This window comes from Mustela lutreola, chromosome 6 (genome assembly GCF_030435805.1).
Source record: "Mustela lutreola isolate mMusLut2 chromosome 6, mMusLut2.pri, whole genome shotgun sequence".
NCBI classification, from domain to species: domain Eukaryota; kingdom Metazoa; phylum Chordata; class Mammalia; order Carnivora; family Mustelidae; genus Mustela; species Mustela lutreola.
Window position 1 is genome coordinate 146,940,983 of NC_081295.1, and position 20,690 is coordinate 146,961,672.

Consider the following 20,690-nt stretch of genomic DNA (forward strand, 5'->3'; position numbering starts at 1 on the left):
TCCCACTCATTTTGTCAGGTACTTGGTGGGCCCTTTCAAACTTATTCATATCACTCAGTTCTGAACCGTTATCTTGCGTTAGTCCTTTAATAGATTTGTCTTTCTCCCCCTTTCTGAAGCTTCTAGTAGTCAGATATGGGACTCAGGAATGAATTCTGCAATTTTCTCAACATTCTTAGCTTTTCTTATCTTTGTGCTTTCTTACATAGAGGCCAAACCTGATCTCCCAATACTTCAGCTGAAGTTTATTACTTCTGCTGTCATGTTTTATTTCTGAGAGCTCTTTCTTGTCTCTTACTATTCCTTTTCTGTAGCATCCTGTTCATGTCTCATAAATGCAAAATGGTCTCTTAGAAGGTGGCCTCATACACCTGAGGCTATTAATTATGATTTTTGTTTGTAAGTTTCCTTTTGTTCCCCTTACAGTCTCTCATTTGTCTGGGTGCTTTTTAAAATTATTATTAGTTTGTTTATTTTCTATTTATTTTGGCCTCTTTTACTCTGGAAGCTTTCCTCCATGGGCTATTACTTCCCAGCTGCCCCTTTCTATTTAAGAGTGAGGCACCATGAAGCTTATTAGAAATCACACACACCAGTGTGGAGCTCAGCATGGGGATGGGGGTGCTACGAAGCAGACCCCACTCTTTCATCAGGGCACTCCCCCAAAGGTCCATATGGGCAGGTCTTTTCTCTTGGGCTGCTCAATTTCTCAGATGAGCCCTCCAATAATCTGCACAGGGGGTGTAAGACTGGCTGTCAGACTTCTGTGAGCCAGTGAGGACAGAGGCCGAAATAGCCCTACTGTGTGATATGCAGACTCTCACTGAACCCTGCTGTTTTCATTATCAGTTAACCATTAAACAACACAGGTTTGAATGGCATGGGTCCACGTATCCACAGATTTTTCTTTGATAAACACAATATAATACTATAAATGTATTTTCCCCTATGATTTTCTTAGTAATATTTTTTTCTGAAGCTTATTGTAAGCTAACAGTACATGAAATATACAAAGTATGTGTTGATCAACTGTTTACGTTATTGGTAAGGCTTAGCGACCACACTGGTAACCAACAGAGCCAGGACTTGGGTCTTTTGAGTTTAAAAACACACTCTTTCTACTACTAAGAGATAATTCTATCTCTTAAAAGACAAATCCTATGTCATTTAAATTACATGAAACGTATTAAGACCCATTCAGTACAAATTTTGACTTTCACTTAAATTACAGGCAGTTCTGCTCTCCAAATACTAAAAGTAATTTTCATTTTATAACATATAAATTATAATGCATTAATTAAAATACATTTAAGTCACTGGGTGAAAGTGAAGAAAAGAAAGATATAAAACCTCATAGTTCCAAATCCTATTACTCTTTTCTATCTAATCAGGTTATAAACATCTGAAATTGAATTTTACATACTAAAGTACCAGATACCCTTTTTCAAATAATCAATATTAACACATATAGAATAGAAAAACCACGATACTCATATGATTCCTGTGTTCAACTAGCGGAACAACGTAACTGGTACAAATACAGAATACCCCTCAGTCCAGCTGTACACGTTCTCATACAGGTCAGCCAGTGCAGGCCAAGGGACACAGCATTCACCCTGTGCTGAGCGCTATTCTTAGCACGTTACCAACCGAATCCTTAACATAACCCTACAAGGTCCTGTACTATCTCCATTTTACAGATGAGGAAACCATGTAAGTTCTAGGGTTCACAAGACTTGTACACATGCTGCCCGATTTCCTGCAGAAGTTTCCTTTCAAAATTCTAAGCCTTCCTATTGTGCTCCTTGAAACCTATTGTTTTATAAATAAACTTCTTTACATGATTAACACTTTGACAACAGACTATTTCCCTACTTTTTCATTTAAAATTACAGACAAGCCAAACCATCTCTAACTTGACATCTTGAACTCTGGTATCTTGGGTTGTTCTCTTCTCTTCTGGAGAGGAAGTTCATCTCTTATGCCCCGTGATTGAGTCTGAAAGCCCTTGGGTCCCAGCGCTCACCCACTCATTCAGAAGTCCTATCTGTGAAAAGGACTCCATTCTTAAGGCTGCCACATACCATCCTATAATCTCTGTAGTCCAATGCAATTTACAGAAAGCACCTCCAGAAAAATTCCTATACTTATAAACTTCTCCAAGCAATTTTACCCACAGCCCCCGTGGGGCTCCTTTCGAAGCTCTTCTGTGTAGAGCCTGCCCACCACCCCATCTCACCCCCACCTGGCTGTCTCTTAAAAGGTCTCTCCCTGAACTGCCCCTGACAGAATCGCCTGGAAGGCTAGTCTACAGCAAAACCATTGGAATTAACTTGTCAATTGGGGCTGTCCTACCATGGAGCCCAGGAGTTTGCATTTGAAACACTGCCCAGGTGATTCTTCTGGCTCATTAACATCTAAGACCCAGCCCTAGGATCTTAGACCTGGACCTGACCGAAAATTTCAGAATACTCACTTTCATCTCCACCCATCCCTTGGCATTATTCTGGAAAACTATGATGTTAGTGTGATCATCTATAATACCCACATATTAGCTTTGCTTTTTTTTTTTTTTTTTGAACCTCCTGTATGCCAGTGATTAGCACTTCCTGTCCATGTCAACAACCCACTCCTCCTTGACCACTACACCCTGGATCCAGAACAACTCAATTTGCCAATAATCTTAAAACCCACAGGGTACTCTGCCCAGCTGATCTTTCTTGATCTCCCTCCAAATCTGTTCTTAGCCCTAAGCCCGACTCCAATCCCACAACTTCTGCTTTCTTGCACCTATCACAGACACCCCCCCCCCTTGGCTCTACTCCCTGCTCTGTGCAGGGCAGACCCTGGACTGTCTCAGCACCCTCATCAGCTACCAGGGACCCCCTGAGCCTGCCCAAGGTGGCACGTATGAACTGGGATGCTACAGCTGGTCCCATAAGCTGTCACCCCCAGGATTCTCCTCTGCATCAATTCCTATCAGCCCCGTGACAATGGTCGGGAGTATAACTAACACTTACAGAGCTGACTGGGCCTGATGGCTCTTACCTCATCTAATGCTCACAACTCTAGGAAGTGGGTACAGTATCCTCCTCACCGCCAGCCAGAGACACTGAGGCTAAGAGAGATCAAGTAATCGCACAAGGCCTCACAACCAGCGTGTGACAAAGCTGAGCTTCAAACCCCACAAGCCTCTTTGCCCAGCCTGGGCTCAGGTTCCTTTTCTTCCTGCTCTAATAATAAAGGAGGAGAAAAAAAAGAAAAGGGAAAAAGCAGCTCAGGATATGCCACTTGGGAGGAAAAGAGGCCAGGGCTCCTGCAGAATTTTTGGGAGAGCTCCGCCTGCTGCTCTGTTCCCTCCACCTTTGATCCCAGCCTCATCTCCATAAAATGGCAACACACGGTGGTACCAAACCACGCAGGTATATAAAGGTCATATTCTGGAAAGCTTACAAATGAGCTTTACATGTTGCAATCTTTGTCTTTTACTGGCCTGAACTTATAAAGAAGAACATGTAAATGAATACTGCTGACCAACTTTTCAAACTCACCTCTTATTTTTCTTGTAATTTTCTAGCTGTTGGGACTGCATATGTTTGTATCTTTCCAATTCACACTGTCCACATAAATCCTCCAGATTCAGCAGGTGGTTTTCGACTTCCTCAAAGCTAGCCTCTAAATGAGCTGGAAGTGCAGAAGGTCCAAAAAAAATAGAAAGAAACGTAAAAAGTCAGAATCTTCGATCACAGAAAAAAAAAAAAAATGTCCAAAAGTTACAAAGTTTAAAATGTTGAAACTGTCTTGCATTTATTTAATATTCTTCATTAAGCTTTCTTTCTTTTTTTTTTTTTTAAAGATTTTATTTATTAGAGAGAGATCACAACTAGGCAGAGAGGCAGACAGAGAGAGAGGAAGGGAAGCAGGCTCCCTGCTGAGCAGAGAGCCTGATGTGGGGCTCGATCCCAGGACCCCGGGATCATGACCTGAGCCAAAGGCAGAGGCTTTAACCTGCTGAGCCACCCAGGCACCCCTTCATTAAGCTTTCTTGAAGCAAAATAAAATATATTGACCATCTTTAAGATATACTTCAAATTATATTGACTTTATTTTTATATTTCAAGCATTTGCAAATATAATTTTCAAAAATACTTTAAATATTCTACTAACCAGGGTGATGAGGAAACAGAGCATCGTGATTCATCTAATGTGATATCCTAATGATCCCATAAACCACATGTGAATAATCAATTTTCAAAGGAGAATATAGCAAATTATAATTAACACAAATTACCAAACATAATTTAAAATTTGAGATTCCAAGTGACTTGAGCAGAGCATTTGTTTTGCCCTGGCAAATGGTCCATGGCAATCTTCACAAGTCGCTGCCGAGCTGCACAGACCCGGTAAGCCCAGGGCACAGGCTGCTGGGGAAGAGCCTCAGCTCTGCCCACCAGACCACTAAGGTGTCTACTGTGTCTCTAGGCCACAGAGCTTGGCAGCTTTACTGGAACATGGAGGCCATGTTCCAGTAAAAGCCTTCATTTAAAAAGATCCAAAGACCAGGGCCGGCAGAAATTAATTCAGCGCTTTGCCCAAGGTCACCCAGCGACTGAAGGGCAACTAGGAATCAAAACCAAGTCCCTCCTGCACTACAACGATTTCTGAATTGACCGGGTGTTAGTGAACGAGGACTTCCTAGTTGTAGAAGTGAGGGCTGGTTGTTTCCTCCAACAGGAGAGAAGTCTTAGAGGTCCAAGATTTTAGAGAATTCCAGCAGCACTGTGCCAGACACTGGATACAGAGATGAAAAAGACAGTCCTTGTGCCAAAGAGCTGAAAGCAGGAGAGCCCTATTTCATCGACACCACGTCCTGGCAGTGAGGCACGCAGCGCTCGGGAAACTCAGAGTGGCGCCTAACACAGAGGACGGAGGTGAGGGCAAGGTCCAGCAAGAGAAGGACCCTCGAATCTGGAAGTCACAGCCACCCAGTGGGGAAGGGACTAGGCAGCAGAGACGGAGCGAGCTAGCTGTGTAGACTTCCAGTCTCGCCTTCACACAAACAGCTAAATGAAATCACGGCGCATCTAATTCCTCCATGTGTCCACTGGATTTCCGCAAGACCGCCCAAAGCAGCTTTTGTAGCATCGGGATTAGATGCAAACTCAAATCCAGGCTACCTATCCAACCTCCCTCTTCTGTTTGGTAGAACTTAGGGCTTAAAGACAGGGATTTGGGGGAAAATAAAATTTTACTGAAAAGTGAAAGCGTGAGGACCGTTTAGTACTCCTTTTCAAAAGCACTTCAGGGACTCTCAGATATTGACGGGTCACCGTAAGTAAACCTGTATGAGGGCTGCAAAGGGCTGACAGTCCCGCAGTTCATGGCAGTTTTGAATCTATCTTCCGGGGCCACAAAAGACTTACTATATGTGAGGGCGCCTGGGTGGCTCAGTGGGTTAAGTGGGTCCTGGGATCGAGTTCCGCATCGAGCTCTCTGCTCAGCAGGGAGCCTGCTTCCTTCTCTCTCTCTCTCTCTCTGCCTGCCTCTCTGCCTACTTGTGATCTCTGTCAAATAAATAAATAAAATCTTTAAAAAAAAAAAAAAAAAGACTTACTATATGTGAGACGTGATCATGGAAAGCCTAACCCGAAACCATATGCAAAATCTAAATTTCAGTCCACGAGGAATTAAATCCAAGTTTTTTAATAATGACCTGAATGATACATAGAGAGTTCATGTGTGGGAAAACTGGCAAAATGATATTACTGTATTAACTGCTGTTTGCATTATTTTGTTTTCATTGTTATTACATTAAGTGGAAAAACAAGTAGGCGTCTCAGTCTGGGAGTTAGGGCTACTGGCCCTGAAGAAGCAATGTTCAGCTCATTCTGTTATAACTAGCTTGACGGGGTCTTAAATGGCGATCATAGCTAATAGGATTATTTAAAAGGCTATTTCACTTTGATTAGTGATAAGAACTAGAATAATTAAATTTAATATGAAATCCATTTAACTCTAAGCTACTTGGTTCCTGCAGTATCATGCATGTTAAGTTGTTATCTTTAGCATACGGGGGACTGGCCAGGAGGAGGGCTTTGAAGCACGCTTGGAGACCAGCTCTGCCCCTTACAATGACCTGAGACAACTCATCAGTGACAAAAGGGCTAACAGTTCACATCCTGCAAAGCTGTCAAAAGGGTCCAATGGGGCCCAGCATATAAACACTATATACTTACATACCAATATACAAAGTGTACCTAACTTAGCACTTGACAGTAATTTATAATTAACTATTAAAAAAAATGCAGAGAAAGGGGCGCTTGGGTGGCTCAGTGGGTTAAAGCCTCTGCGCCTTCGGCTCAGGTCATGATCCCGGGGTCCTGGGATTGAGCCCTGCACCGGGCTCTCTGCTCAGCAGGGAGCCTGCTTCCACCGCCCCCCGCCTGCCTCTCTGCCTACCTGCGATCTCTGCCTGTCAAATAAATAAATAAAATCTTAAAAAAAAAAAAAAATGCAGAGAAAAAAAATGTAAAAAAAAATAGCTGAGTTCCATGAAAGTCATTTACTTATTTTTTTAAAAGAATTCATTTGAGAGAGAGTGAGTCCACACACACACACTCATGCAAGCAAGGGGGAGGGAGGGCAGCAGACGGGGAAGCAGAGGCAGAGAATCTCAAGCAGGCTCCCCACTGAGCATGGAGCCTGACACAGGGCTCGATCACAGGAACCTGGGATCATGACTTGAGCCAAGACCAAGAGTTGGATGCTCAACTGACTGAGCCCCTCATACAAATGTCATTTTAAGCAAATAACTCTGCAGACCAGAAATTATCATGTTGTGAACACCTATGGATCTAACAGATCAAAATATCAAGAGAATTATACTCAAAACTATGTTGTTAGACTTAAGATCCCTTGTAAGTGAGGGGCATTACATTTCAAATGATTTTGCTAAAACGAAAGTAAGTAATGGAATCAATACTTGTTCTGTTTTTGAGGACATACACATATGTATTTACGTTTTTATTTTTACTGGGACAGATAGCAACTTGTATTTAGAGGCTAGCTCTGTTGTGATAGAGAACTAGTGAGGCCAGAAACTTGAAGAAAATGACTTGATACCTACGCAGGCCAGTTCATTTCTCACGGAGAGAAACAGTCTTCTAGATACATACTAAACTTGCCACCCTGGTTCACTCTTGTGTTAATAAAATGGCGACCAAGTGGAACATGGGACTGGTTTAGTACCAGCCTGGGACTACGACTAAGAAACAAACGGTACACACTTCAGAACTGACCGGCAGCTTCATGTTCTTGTTTCGGAATGGCAAATCTAGATCTAAAACACTTGGGAGACCCAGTGTCCATTTCATTGCTACCACAGATTCCTATTTCTGTTCTCTCCTTTTATTAAGTTAAAGCTTTCTGAGTACTTGAAGAATCCAGTGTAGGGTGCCTGGGTGGCTCAGTCGTTTAAGCGTCTGCCTTCAGCTCAGGACATGATCTCAGGACCCTGGGATCAAGCCCTGCATCAGGCTCCCTGCAGGGGGAGGGGGTCGAGGGGGAGCAGGGAGGGCAGGTGGAGGGGGGAGTCTGGTTAAGATTCTCTCTTCCTCTGCTCTATCCCCCTACTCTCACTCAAATCAATAAATAAAATCTAAAAAAGAGAAAAGAATCTAGTTTAAGACCTTTATTTAGAATTCAGATATCTATCACCTCCTCCTCCCGCCCCCACCATGGGCCACAGCCGACTTTTCCAGTCTCACTACTTCCTTCCTTCGGGACCACTCACCACCCTAAGACAGCTCATGCACCTTCCTGTCTCTCTGACTCTGTCTGCTCCTGGGATGCCTGTGCTCGCTGCCCCCCCTCCTCTCCTGTGCTTCCACACCTCTGAACCACGCACAGAGCTTAAACCCTGATATTCTACAACTACTTGTACATTCCTGAGTACTCTCTCAGGAATCAGGAAGGGTCTTAAGGGTATTAACTGTATGTTTGCATGTTTGTATCCCCTAATACCTAGTCTACTGAACTCAACTAAGAATGGCTCTATCCCACTAAAACATCAAATAATAACCACAAAAGCAACCACATGATTCGTGGTCATCTAACTTAAATATTAGGAGGTTATGCTAAATTTTGTAAAAGGATAAATTAAAACACAGGCAGAGAAGTTAGAAAACATCAGGCAACACAATGGTACTTTGTTCTTGATATGTCAGACCAGGTCCCTTTATCAGTGAGTTAGAGCAGCAAAAGCAATGGAAATTTTCCATTTTAACTCTGACTGGCTTGAAATCAGTAATCAGATGCAGAAGAGCTATACTGACAAAAATAAATCTTCCCTTTTTATATTAAAAACTTTAAAAAGTCCTTTTAAATAATTACAAGCATATGTATGTGATGTGTACCTGAATATTTTATATTGCATTTATTCTTTTTTTAATATTTTATTTATTTATTTGACAAAGATCACAAGTAGGCAGAGACGTGGGGTGTGGGGGTGGGGAGCAGGCTCCCTGCTGAGCAGAAAGCCCGATGCAGGGCTCGATCCCAGGACCCTGAGATCATGACCTGAGCCAATGCAGAGGCTTAACCCCCTGAGCCACCCAGGTGCCCCTATACTGCATATAAATGGCAGAAACTAAATGTTCCAGTCACAACCTGCTCATTTTCCAAGACCAAATGAATCGCATATATGAGGAAGCAGACAACCAAACTCAGAATGCATGTGCATAAAACACCAGCAGGCCTCCATAGGCACCTTCACAGGAAGCTCAGACTTGACCACTCTGCTCGCTCGAACAACAGCATATGTCTCATTTACTGATCAGTGGAAAAGATCAGTGGAATTTTATTGTGAAAAGCTATGTGGGAATGCCTGACAGCTGTGCAGGACAGAGCCTCACAAATCTTTGTGAGGAGACCGTCCCAGAGGAAGAGCGATTCTGTCTGGCATTTTTCTTTGGGCCATTTGTTTGAAATATGTATTATCTGCAGGGGAACCACTTACGTATGAAGAATGGGGCAGCACACTAAAATTATTTCATACTTAATGAGTACTTTTCTAACAAAACAAGTAGCCTCAAAGAAGAAAGAAATCTCCTCTAGTTGCAAACCCAGAGGTCACAGAGGCCAGGTACTAAAAGACTTGAAAGAGTCTTCAAATGCTTACATTACCCTTTTATGTAATATGATAATACAGCAGTGATGGGGAACTTGAAGAAGTGCATTAACTTGCAAACGTTATGGCACAGACGAGATCTGGGGAGCACATGGAAAGGTGTCTAAAGAGAGTTAATGTGCCTCCCGAAGGGCCTAATCCCAGAAAGGAACCTGGACAATAAAAATAACCTAGTTCCCGAGACACTTGTAGCTGGGGCAGTCGCCTGGCTGGAGGCTCTCAAATTCCAGAAAGACAGCCAAACAACAACGCATCAGGTTAGGTCACAGCAAAAGAAAGATACAAACTGAGGCTATGGCTGTCACTCTCACAGCACTTTGTTATCTAAGAATTCACAGATTCTTCTGCTCTGGAAGAAGAGACAGTCTTTCCAAAGTAGGTCATTTAAAATAAACTAAGCGAGAGCAAAAACTCCGAGGGGCCCTTGACGTGTTAAACTTCAATACATGAACAGGCTGAGGCTACCCTCTAGTGGAAGTTCAAGAGAATTCAATACTTTCCACACATTTTACCAGTTTTATGACAACATGGACACTGGTTATGTCAGAAGAAGCCTGTCTGTAGAAGCTGGTTGACAACATTCCATTTTTTTTTTTCCTCCTCATACATGATCTACCGTGTGTGGCTTTGCATCCTACCCAGTTTTACACGATAAGCTCAGTTGAGTAACATCCACCCGAACCCTTCTGTCAAAGAAGAGTGGTTTTGTACATTTGCAAAGGCTGGAGAGACTCCGCTAGAATGTCGGCATCTGCAGGTACCCAGTCCCGTACAGTGCTGTAGTCCCCGAGCCGACCCGAGCCCATGGCACACGGTACATGTCTCACTAGGTACTAAGCACTGAGCTGAGTGCTCTCCGTACATGTCATCTCGTTCAACCCTCTAGCCACCCTCTGAAGCAGGAACTCTCATCCCCTTTCTGCAAGGAAACAAGCCTGGAGTGCTCAAGAAGCCTGCACGGGCTGCCATATGCGGCTGTGGTATTGGGACCCAAACCCAGATATGAGAGAAGTTCACAGCCCTTATTCTCCAGTTCCCAGCGTATCGTCATCATTTTTTTTTTAAACATCAAACTACCAGTAATTATCTATTACACAGGCTTATGTGAGATGAATGGCTCCCACTCCATTTGAAAAAAAAAAAAAAAAAAAAATGAAGGGATTATCCAGTCTTACATCACAATTCCTGGGGATCAGGTAAATCAGGAGTCATGTTTATTAAGCTGTAAGATAAGGCACAGTTAAAAGCATCATCAAGGTTCAGATTGCTCACATCACATAAGTCCTTTACTCTGTAATTAAAGGGCAGACGGTCTAGAGGTCAGAGCAAGACTGAAAAGGACATGTAGGGGCGCCTGGGTGGCTCAGTGGGTTAAGCCGCTGCCTTCGGCTCAGGTCATGATCTCAGGGTCCTGGGATCGAGTCCCGCATCGGGCTCTCTGCTCAGCGGGGAGCCTGCTTCCCTCTCTCTCTCTCTCTGCCTGCCTCTCCATCTACTTGTGATTTCTCTCTGTCAAATAAATAAATAAAATCTTTAAAAAAAAATAAAATAAAAAAATAATTTAAAAAAAGGACATGTAGCCCAGAAGATGCCGGGACCCACTGGATATGGTATCAGATCTGACAGGGAAAGAGCACAAAGTTCAAAGAAGTTAAGGGAACTCTGGGACTATAGACAGGTCAGTTACTATTTCCTAGTTTTTAAATTTTTAAAAATAATTTGCTTGACTATTTAAGCCTTGTTCTATTATGTCAAAGTATTCAGGTGATAAGAGAGATTCTGAAGCTGCCAAAAAATAAAAGAATCCAGCAATATATGAGCAAACATGTAAAACACTGGGTTCCATAAATAAATAAATAAATAAATAAACAAACAAAACAAAACAAAACACTGGGTTCCAATATCTAGGAATGGTACATACTCCTTAAAATGAACTCATAGGGTGCCTGGGTGGCTCAGTGGGTTAAGCCTCTGCCTTCAGCTGAGGTCATGATCTCAGGGTCCTGGGATTGAGCCCCATATTGGGCTCTCTGCTCGGCGGGGAGCCTGCTTCCCCCCACCCCTCACTGCCTGCCTCTCTGCCTACTTGTGATCTCTCTCTCTGTGTCAAATAAACAAAATCTTAAAAAAAAAAACCTCATAAACTACATTAATGATATAGATATATGTTTATATAACCTACCCTACCAAACTTGGCTTTAAATTATTTTCCTATTGTAAAGAATATCAGCACCCAGTCCAAGATGTTTAAGTTGTTATCTAAAAGTCTCAATTTCAAAGTCAACAGACAGGAGGCCTTCAGACTTCCTGTTCTGTCTGTTCTACAGCTGGGTACGTCACTGGGACAGTACTGTATACAGCATAATGTAGACAGCAGTATATATTAATTACTAACTGTATGTATCAGACAAAGAACAGCAGCACAGTGAAAACCACAGATAGCATGTATTTCAAATGCTAATGGTAATTCAGACTGGCAACAGATATGAAAACCACCTAGATTTGAGCTATTTTTAAGCAAACAGAATAAACTCTTCAAAATGAGCATACCTCATTTTACGGTGCTTCGCAGATACTGTGTTATTTACAAATTCAAAGTTTGTGACCACCCTGCTTGGTGCCATTTTTCCAACAGCATTTACTCACTGCATGTCTCTATGTTCCATTTTGGTAACTCTCATGATATTTCAAACTTTATTATTACTGTGGTGATCTGTGATCAGTAATCTTTGATGTTGCCACTGTCACTGATCTGAGATGCCATGAACCACACCTATAAAAGACAGCGAACTTAACTGATAAATATTGTGTGTGTTCTCTCTATCAAGGGGCCGCTCCCCCCGCCCCCTCCCCGGAACCTCCCTAGTCCCTGAGACTCAATACTGAAATGAGGCCAATTAGTAACCATACAATGGCCTTTAAGTATTTAAGTGAAGGGAAAAGTCATATGTCTCTCACTTTAAATCAAAAGCTAGAAATGATTAAGCTCTGTGAGGAAGGCATGATGAAAGCTGAGACAGGTTGAAAGCAGCAAGGCCTTTTGCACCAAGCAGTTAGCAAAGGTGTGAATGCAAAGAGAAAGTTCTTGAAGGAAATGAAAAGTACTACTCTAACAAACCCACGAATGATAAGAAAGCAAAACAGTCGTATTGTCAACATGGAGAAAGTTTGAGCGGTCTGGACAGAAGATCAAACCAGCCACAACCTTCCTTTAAGCCAAAGTCTACTCCGAAGCCAGGCCCTGACTCTATTCAGCTCCTTGGAGGCTGAGAGAGGTGAGGAGGCTGCCGAAGAAAAGTCTGAAGCCTGCAGAGGTTGATTCAAGGAAGAAACCATCTCTGTAACACCAAGTGCAAGGTGAAGCAGCAGGTGCGGAGGGAGAAGCTGCAGCAAGTTCTCCAGAAGATTGAGCTGAGAACTAATGCAGGCACCAAGCACAGGTTTTCAATGCAGATGAAGCAGCTTTGTTGTGGAAGAAGATGCCCCCCAGGACTTTTGTAGCTGGAGAGGAGAAGCCAATGCCTGCCTTCAAAGCACAGGCTGACTGTCTTGTTAGGGGCCAATGCAGCTACAGACTTGACGTTGAAGCCAATGTTCATTCGCCATTCTGAAGACTATAGGTTCTTTAAGAACATTGTGCTCTATAAATGGAACAACAAAGCCTGATGACAGCACATTTGTTTGCAACATGGTTGACTATTTCAAGCCCACTGTTGAGAACTTCTGCTCAGGAAAAAAGATTCAAAATATGACAGCTCACGGACAACACACCAGGTCACCCAGGAGCTGGTGGAGATGGACATGATGTATGCTGTTCTCATGCCTGCTGACACAACATCTGTTCTGCAGCCTGTGGATCAAGGAGTCATTTTGACTTCTAAGTCTTATTTCTTTTTTTTTTTTTTTTTTTTTTTTTTTTTTTTTTTTTTAAAGATTTTATTTATTTATTTGACAGAGAGAAATCACAAGTAGTTGGAGAGGCAGGCAGAGAGAGAGAGAGGGAAGCAGGCTCCCTGCTGCGCAGAGAGCCCGATGCGGGACTCGATCCCAGGACCCTGAGATCATGACCTGAGCCGAAGGCAGCGGCTTAACCCACTGAGCCACCCAGGCGCCCCATAAGTCTTATTTCTTAAGAGAGACATTTTATAAGGCTGAAGTTGCCATAGACAGTGATTCCTCTGGTTTATCTCAGCAAAGCAAATTGGAAATCTTCCAGAAAGAACTCACCATTCTAGATGCCAGTAAGACATTCATGATTCATGGGAAAAGGTCAAAATATCAACATGAACAGGAGTTTGGAAGAAGCTGATTCCCACCCACAAGGATGACTTGGAGGGGTTCAGGATGTCAGTGGTGGACGTCACTGCAGAAGTGGTGGAAAGAGCTAGAGAACCAGCATTAGACGTGGAGCCTGAAGATGGGACTGAGCTGCTGCCGTCTCGTGATCAAACCTCATGAGGAGAGGCTCGTTATGGATGAGGAAAGAAAGTGGTTTCTTGAGATGGAAGCTTCTCTGGGTGATGATGTCGTGAAGATTGTTGAACGACAGTGAGTGATTTAGAATATGACATAAATTTAGTTGATCGGGCAGCAGCAGGGTTGGAGAAGACTGGCCTCAATTCGGAAAGACGTTCTACTGTGGGTAAAATGCTACCAAACAGCATCACAAGCTACAGGGAAATCATGAAAGTCAGAGTCAATCGATGAAGCCAACTTCATCACTGTGTTATTTTAAGAACTTCCACAGCCACCCCACCTTCGGCAACCAGCACCCTGGCCGGTCAGCGGCCAGCAGCACGGACACAAGACCCTCCACCAGCAGGAAGACGGCAACTCGCTGGAAGCTGAGGTATTGGCATTGTTCAGCAATGACGTATTCTTTTTTAAATATTTATTTATTTTAGAGACAGAAAGAGAGTGTGTGAGACAGAAGATCTGTAAGCGCAGAGGGAGAGGGAGAAAAAAATCCCAATCCATACTGAACAGACAGCCCGACACAGGGCTCAATCCCAGGACCCCAAGATCACAACCTGAGCCAAAACCCGGAGTCAGACACCCACCCAGGCACCCCAGCCACAAAGTACTTTTTAATTAAGGTACATAATTTTTTAGACATATACTAGTACACACTTAACAGACAAAAATGTAAACATAACTTTTATATGAGCTGGAAAACCAAAAAAAATTCATCTGACTCCCTTGATCGCAATATCTGCTTTACTGCCCTGGTCTGAAACCAAGCCCCACAGTGTCTGAGGCACGCCTGTATATTCTGTTTTAAGAAAGGCTTATATAAACTACATTTCCCAAGCAGAATTAACTAGGAGAATAATTAGAATTGGGGCAAAATGCCCTTAATCAGTAAAGTGGTATCAAACCAAGAACACCTATCCACAGTGTTGACTCCCAGCTAGTAAAGAAGAAGAGAGGTTTTCTGGCCTGTAAAGAAATACATAACCCATTTAAAGCCAATGATGCAGACAGATGCAGGAAGATAGGCCAAAATAAAGTGGCTAAAAAGAAAATCCCAAATGTCTTGGGAGGCTATTTCTCTATTGAGCCATCAAAGGCTTAAGACGGATCATTACTATACCCACAAGAGGGAAGTGCAGCAGAGGGCAACCACAGCTTTTTTACATTTCTCTTAAGACCCAGAATCTCTTTTTCATGCCCCATCTTCAGAAACAACAAAACATGGGCTCCAGGTGATGCCTGTAACAGCCAGGGCTTTCAGAATACAGTTCATGGGGGTGCCCGGGGGCAGAGTCTGTTACGCGTCTTGATTCTTGGTTTTGGCTCTGGTGGTGATCTCAGGTCCCACACTGGGATCTGCCTTCAACTCAACTTCTCTCTCCCTCTTCCTCTACCCTTCCCACTCACGCTCTCTCTCTCAAATAAATAATAAATCTTTAAAAAAAAAAAAAGAAGAAGAAGAAGAGCATCTAGTTGATGAGGCTGATAATTGCCAGCCTGTCTCATCCCCCACTAAGGACATCATCTCTGTGACTGGGATCCTGGAACCACGACTTATCAACTGTGCCACCCTGAGCAACTCATGAGACTTGCTTTCCTTAGCTATAAAGTAGGATAGTAATAGCTACTTTTAAAGGGTTCATGTGAGGATTACAGATCATGTTTGTAGAGCACCTCGCAGTCTCTGACTTATGACAGGTGCTGTAAATGTTAGCTACTGTTCTCAGCTACACCATTCCCAATGCCATTCAGGCCCATTTTATCCACACACACACAAAAACAGTGTTACAACAAATTACTGGCTTTGTAAACCATTTTTGTTTTGCTTAAGAAGGGTAATATTGAAAACCAGAAAGAGATGACAGGATATCTGTACCTTCTTACCTATAAGACTGAATCAGGTTATTGGCCTGGGAAGTTTATTTCCTGCATAGATACTCCTACCTCTTAAACTTCACTAAGATCTTAAGCTCGGTCAGAAAAGTGAGCCACAGTATTATCCCATCATGTGGCGCTATCAAACAGAAAAGGGAATTTTTTGACTATAAACCCAAGAAATGAAGAATATCAGCAAAATTCATTCCAATGAAAACAAAACAGTATGAACCTCCTCAGGTATAAATTGAGCCAAACAGGCATCCTCATTTGCCTGGGTTTGTTTCATCGCTCAAGTGTTCAAGGAGAGGGGGAAAAAAAAAACACATTTCAAGACATAAAGCTCTAAGCAGACCTCATTTTTAAAGCAATAACTTCCAGAGTACATTCTACAACCAGAACAAAGTCACTATAACCCCTTTTATTTTATATATTTGTACTTTTTATTTTTTTTTTTTTAAGTAGGCTGCACACCAAATGCGGGGCCCAATGCGGGGTTCAAATTCATGACCCTGAGATCAAGACCTGAGCTGAGATCAAGCGTCAGAAACTTAACCACCCGAGCCACCCAGGCGCCCCGTATATTTATCCTTTTACACTGAGATATAATGTCACACACACACATACCCGAGTCACTCTAAGAATCAAAAAATTATAATTGTGCTTCCTGAGCTGAACAGAGGCAGAAAAGGTTAGTGATTTATTTTCGAAATAATTTCTGTACTTTCAAACTATTTACGGTCCAATCCTCTGTTAATCAGACATGAAATTATAGTTACAAGTTACAGTTACAAGTTATTGTTAGAAGTCACTCTTTTCCAAAAAATCATATTAACTAAGAAGTTAATGTATTCTTAGAGGGCTTTGAATGTCTTCCCATTTCTGTCCAAATTACTCCCCTTCCTCAAAGTGATGGACATGATACAAACATGAAACTCACTCAGACTGGCTGTCATGGATTCTAAATCCGCTACTAAGCCGGGAAGCTGCTGGAGCTGCTCCTGTAACTGGACCAGGCTCGCCCTCTTCTTCTCCCAGTGCGCTGAGAGCATAACCACCTCGCTGTCCACCAGCTGCAACACAGAGGAGCAAGGGCAAAGTCAAAGCAGATTTCAGGCACCAGGAAATGACAGCAGAATGAGGGTTACTCAATGTTATCTTTAAAACCCCTCCACTGAGTGTCCACAACAGGACATCCCCCCCCCAGAGAAAACTGGACTTGTTTTCTTTCTTAGAAAAGCACCAGCTTCACATTCAGTGCAGAAAACCTCAAATTATTGCTTGTCCTGCTGCATCATAACCCGGAGAAGAGAAAGTCCAGAACTGACCTTAGAAATCACTAAGTATACCCTGTTTTTAAGGAAACTATGTATTTGAAAATCCAAATCTAGAAAAAATAAATAAAAAACCCAACACTAACAACCGAAAAGAAAACACGACAACCCAAACCACAATTATCGGATAATTATTTGCTTTACAAAAGGGCTTTTATGAACAGAAAAGTTACTGAATCCATTTAGAATATATACAATTGAATTTATATTTAAAAAGCAACACACTGCAAAAAGTAACGTAAAAAGTACTTGTATGTAAAGGAATTAAGGCAACTGACTGATTCCAGAAAAAATGAGGGAAAGCACTGTTAACAGAGAAGGAATTCAGACGTAAAGCTCCTGATTGCACGGCTGTGACATACCAGACAGGCCTGAAAGAATGCTAACCTCTTTTACTGAAGACTATACAGAAAATGGCAATCGGGAGTTTCTCCCAGATAATTCTGTTTTGGTCTTAACATAACGGGAGGGAAAGCGCTTAGAATAAGATTTAGAAGGAGCAGGGAGAGGTCATCTTTTGAAAACACCACCAACGATTAGCAAGAATTGTCAAAGATAACCACAATAGTACAGTAAATACAAAGACTGCAAAATTCCTTATATAACAGAAGGAAATGCATTTGAATTTTATCTGTAAGTCAGAGTTCACAATTCAGTTAAAAAAAAAAAATAAAAAGGCAATTTACTCATCCCGAGATTAAGATTTCTCAAGTGAGAACATGAATACAACACATTTTTTTAAAAGCCTTTTTTAAAAAAAGATTTGAGAGAGAGAGAGAGCACACGCGCACGTGCACCTGTGCACACACAAGCTTGGGAGGAAGGGCAGAGGGACAAGCAGACTCCCTGATGAACGCAGAGCCCCATGTTGGACTTGATCCCAGGACCCGGAGATCATGACCTGAGCTGAAATCAAGACTCAGATGTTTAACTTACCGAGTCACCCAGGCACCCCTGAACACAAATTCTTACTATATCCCACTAAGGTAACAAATTACTTTAGAGAAATAAAAATATCAAAATCAAGTGCAAAGTTACTTGTACGTAGTGCTAGACTGCTTCAGTTTCTACATTTTAATATTCTAGAAATTCCAACATGGCAACAAAAGAACTAAGTTCCAACAGAGGGGTTAAAAGCTGCCTGGTTTCCTTACTGTGTCCCCTGGCTCACACACCTCCCCACTGCTTTCTGGCCCATCCTGGAGAGAAGACCACGTCATCTTTCCAGGACAAGCCTCCGCTGAGCTAGAGAGGTGACACCAAGCTCTACCCAGGTGGCACAGCTCATTAATTTCATATACTTAAAAATGCATATTGCTAACCACTTTTATAAAGATGGCTAAGAGTAGTTTAAGAAATGCTGAGCGATGCTACTATATCTGGCTGTACAGTGATAAGAAAACTAAGGCCTGACACGAGAATCTGTGTCCCTAAAATTCATCTGTACAACTTGTACTGACCGCTCCTTGTCTGCCAGGCACTGTTCAGGCTACGGAGATGTAACGGTGAACAAAACAGGGGCGCCTGGGTGGCTCAGTGGGTTAAGCCTCTACCTTCGGCTCAGGTCATGATCCCAGGGTCCTGGGATGGAGCCCCACATCGGGCTCTCTGCTCAGCGGGGAGCGTGCTTCCTCCTCTCTCTCTGCCTGCTTGTGATCTGTCAAATAAACAAATAAAATCTTTAAAAAAGAAAAAAAAAAAAATCCTGCCCCCTGGGGGCTTAAATCCTCGCAGCAGGTCTCCCAAATTAGTTCCACTTTTTAAACTCTAAAATAATAATAATAATAATAATTCCTGGATCACAGGGCTGATTTAAGGCTAAATATATTTTTCCTGGTACATGGTGTATTTTTTTTTTTATAAAGTCTTGAAATCTTAACTACCCTGGTTAATTACGTTACTTTGAAAAATCGAAAACAATTTTTTTTATATTAACCACTTCTTACTGAAAGTGCAACATAAATATTAAAACAACTACAATCTAGTTCACGACTTCCACAAAATTGAAAATTATATTCTCAACACAGGATAGAAGCAGCATATACAGAAAAAAATATAAAAATATACTAAAACACCGTTTTTATTTAAAAGAATGAGATAAATTATGCAATAATACTAAAAAACATTTCGAGCATTTTCTATGGGCCAAGTCCTATGCTAAGCAATTTACATATATTATCTCATTTCGACCACATAGCAACCTTATAAACTAAGCACTTCTAGCACCTCCATTTTACAGATGAAGGCCCTAAGGTGTAATGAAGCTATGTCTCTTTTCCAAGGGCCTCCGTGGACTGAGGTCAATCCTCCCATGGAATTTGACACTCAAGTCCAGGCCCTCACTCAGTATTCTAGAGATTGTGCTACAGGAGTGTAGGCAAGGAAGAAGTGAGAAGCTAGCAGAAGAAAACATTCTAAAAAACCATACTTCAACTCTACTTAATGATAAGAAATGATCTATCACCAGAAGGCCAGTTTTTCCACCTCTAAATAAACAATTCTTGAATAAAGCCAGATCAAACACCAGGAAATCAAACTCAAACAATTAAAGCAAACCCGCCGTGCTTCATTCCAAAATTCCTTCCCACGGACACTGGAGCAGGAGCATGAAGACAAGAGGAGAATACCAAACTCAACAGTTCAGTGTTTTGGAGTACACAATTTCATGTGATTTCTAAACAACTTCATATGGTAAGCAAGGTAGGTAGTGTTACGTCATTTTATAGATGGGGAAACCAACAACAGAGAAACCAAGTCAGGGGCCCAAGGTCAAATGGACTAGCGCAGAAAGTAGGATTTCCATCACCCAGTTCAGTGAACTTTCTGCCGCAGCCAGAGAAGAGCCACACTGGACCAGACAGTGAAGCATGTCTCATTTAACCAGCTTACACTTCAAACTGTTCAACCATGAACCTTAGGAGTTCAACATGAAGGCAAGCAAATATTTCACAGCAATAGGAATCAGAAGCAAATAATGCACTGGAAGTCTAGCTTTTAAAAACTGCCCTCAACGTTGTTATTCTTTATTTATAATATTGCTAGGAAAAAAAAGTCAAAGAACTTGTTAAAAAAAAAAAAAAGTGTAGAAAATGCCTAAAGTTATTATTGACTACGAAAGTTTATTTTACAAGATACTGTCTGAATTTTAAGACTATGTAGTAAGAAATAGCCTTAAAGGAAATGAGTATAAAATAACTTGTCAAAAAAGAATGACTGATTCTTAAGTATATTTGCCCTGGCAGGTTGTTCGGCCTTTCACATGAGCACAATCTGACAAAATATAACTCATCATAGGTTTAACACTATGCGTATCAAAGATACACATTTTAAAAACTTACGTATGTCTCAACAATACATCAGAAGGCCTGTGGACTCTGAGAAACAAACTGAGGGTTTTGGAGGGGAGGGGGCCTGGAGTTTGGGGGAGCCTGGTGGTGGGTATTATGGAGGGCACTTACTGCATGGAGCACTGGGTGTGGTGCATAAACAATGAATTCTGGAACACTGAAAAGAAATTTTAAAAAGTTTTTAAAAATTAAAAAAAATACATCAGGTTTTAAAATAAGTTTTCTTTTTTTAAAGATTCATTTGTGAGAATCTGGAAGAAATGGACGCATTCCTAATAACATATAAACTACCAAACCCGAAACAGAAAGAAATAGAAAACCTGAACAGACCCATAACCAGCAAAGAAAATGAAGCAGTAATCAAAAATCTCCCAATAAACAAGAGCCCAGGGCCAGATGGCTTTCCAGGGGAATTCTACCAAACATATGAAGGAGAATACCGTTTCAAAAAACAGAAATGGAAGGAAAACTTCC

General features: G+C 41.9%; 1 protein-coding gene across 4 annotated transcripts in view; it reads right to left on the minus strand.

Moving 5' to 3' along the window:
- DTNBP1 (dystrobrevin binding protein 1) overlaps positions 1-20,690 on the minus strand; it is a 211,654-nt gene that overhangs the window by 75,984 nt on the left and 114,980 nt on the right. For all 4 annotated transcript variants that reach the window (XM_059179399.1, XM_059179396.1, XM_059179398.1 and 1 more), the window contains 2 exons: positions 16,476-16,608; positions 3,552-3,684 (listed from right to left, as the gene is read on the minus strand). In XM_059179399.1, coding sequence (XP_059035382.1) covers positions 3,552-3,684; positions 16,476-16,587 — 245 coding nt within the window. In that variant the 5' untranslated portion in view covers positions 16,588-16,608. The remainder of the gene's footprint in view (positions 1-3,551; positions 3,685-16,475; positions 16,609-20,690) is intronic.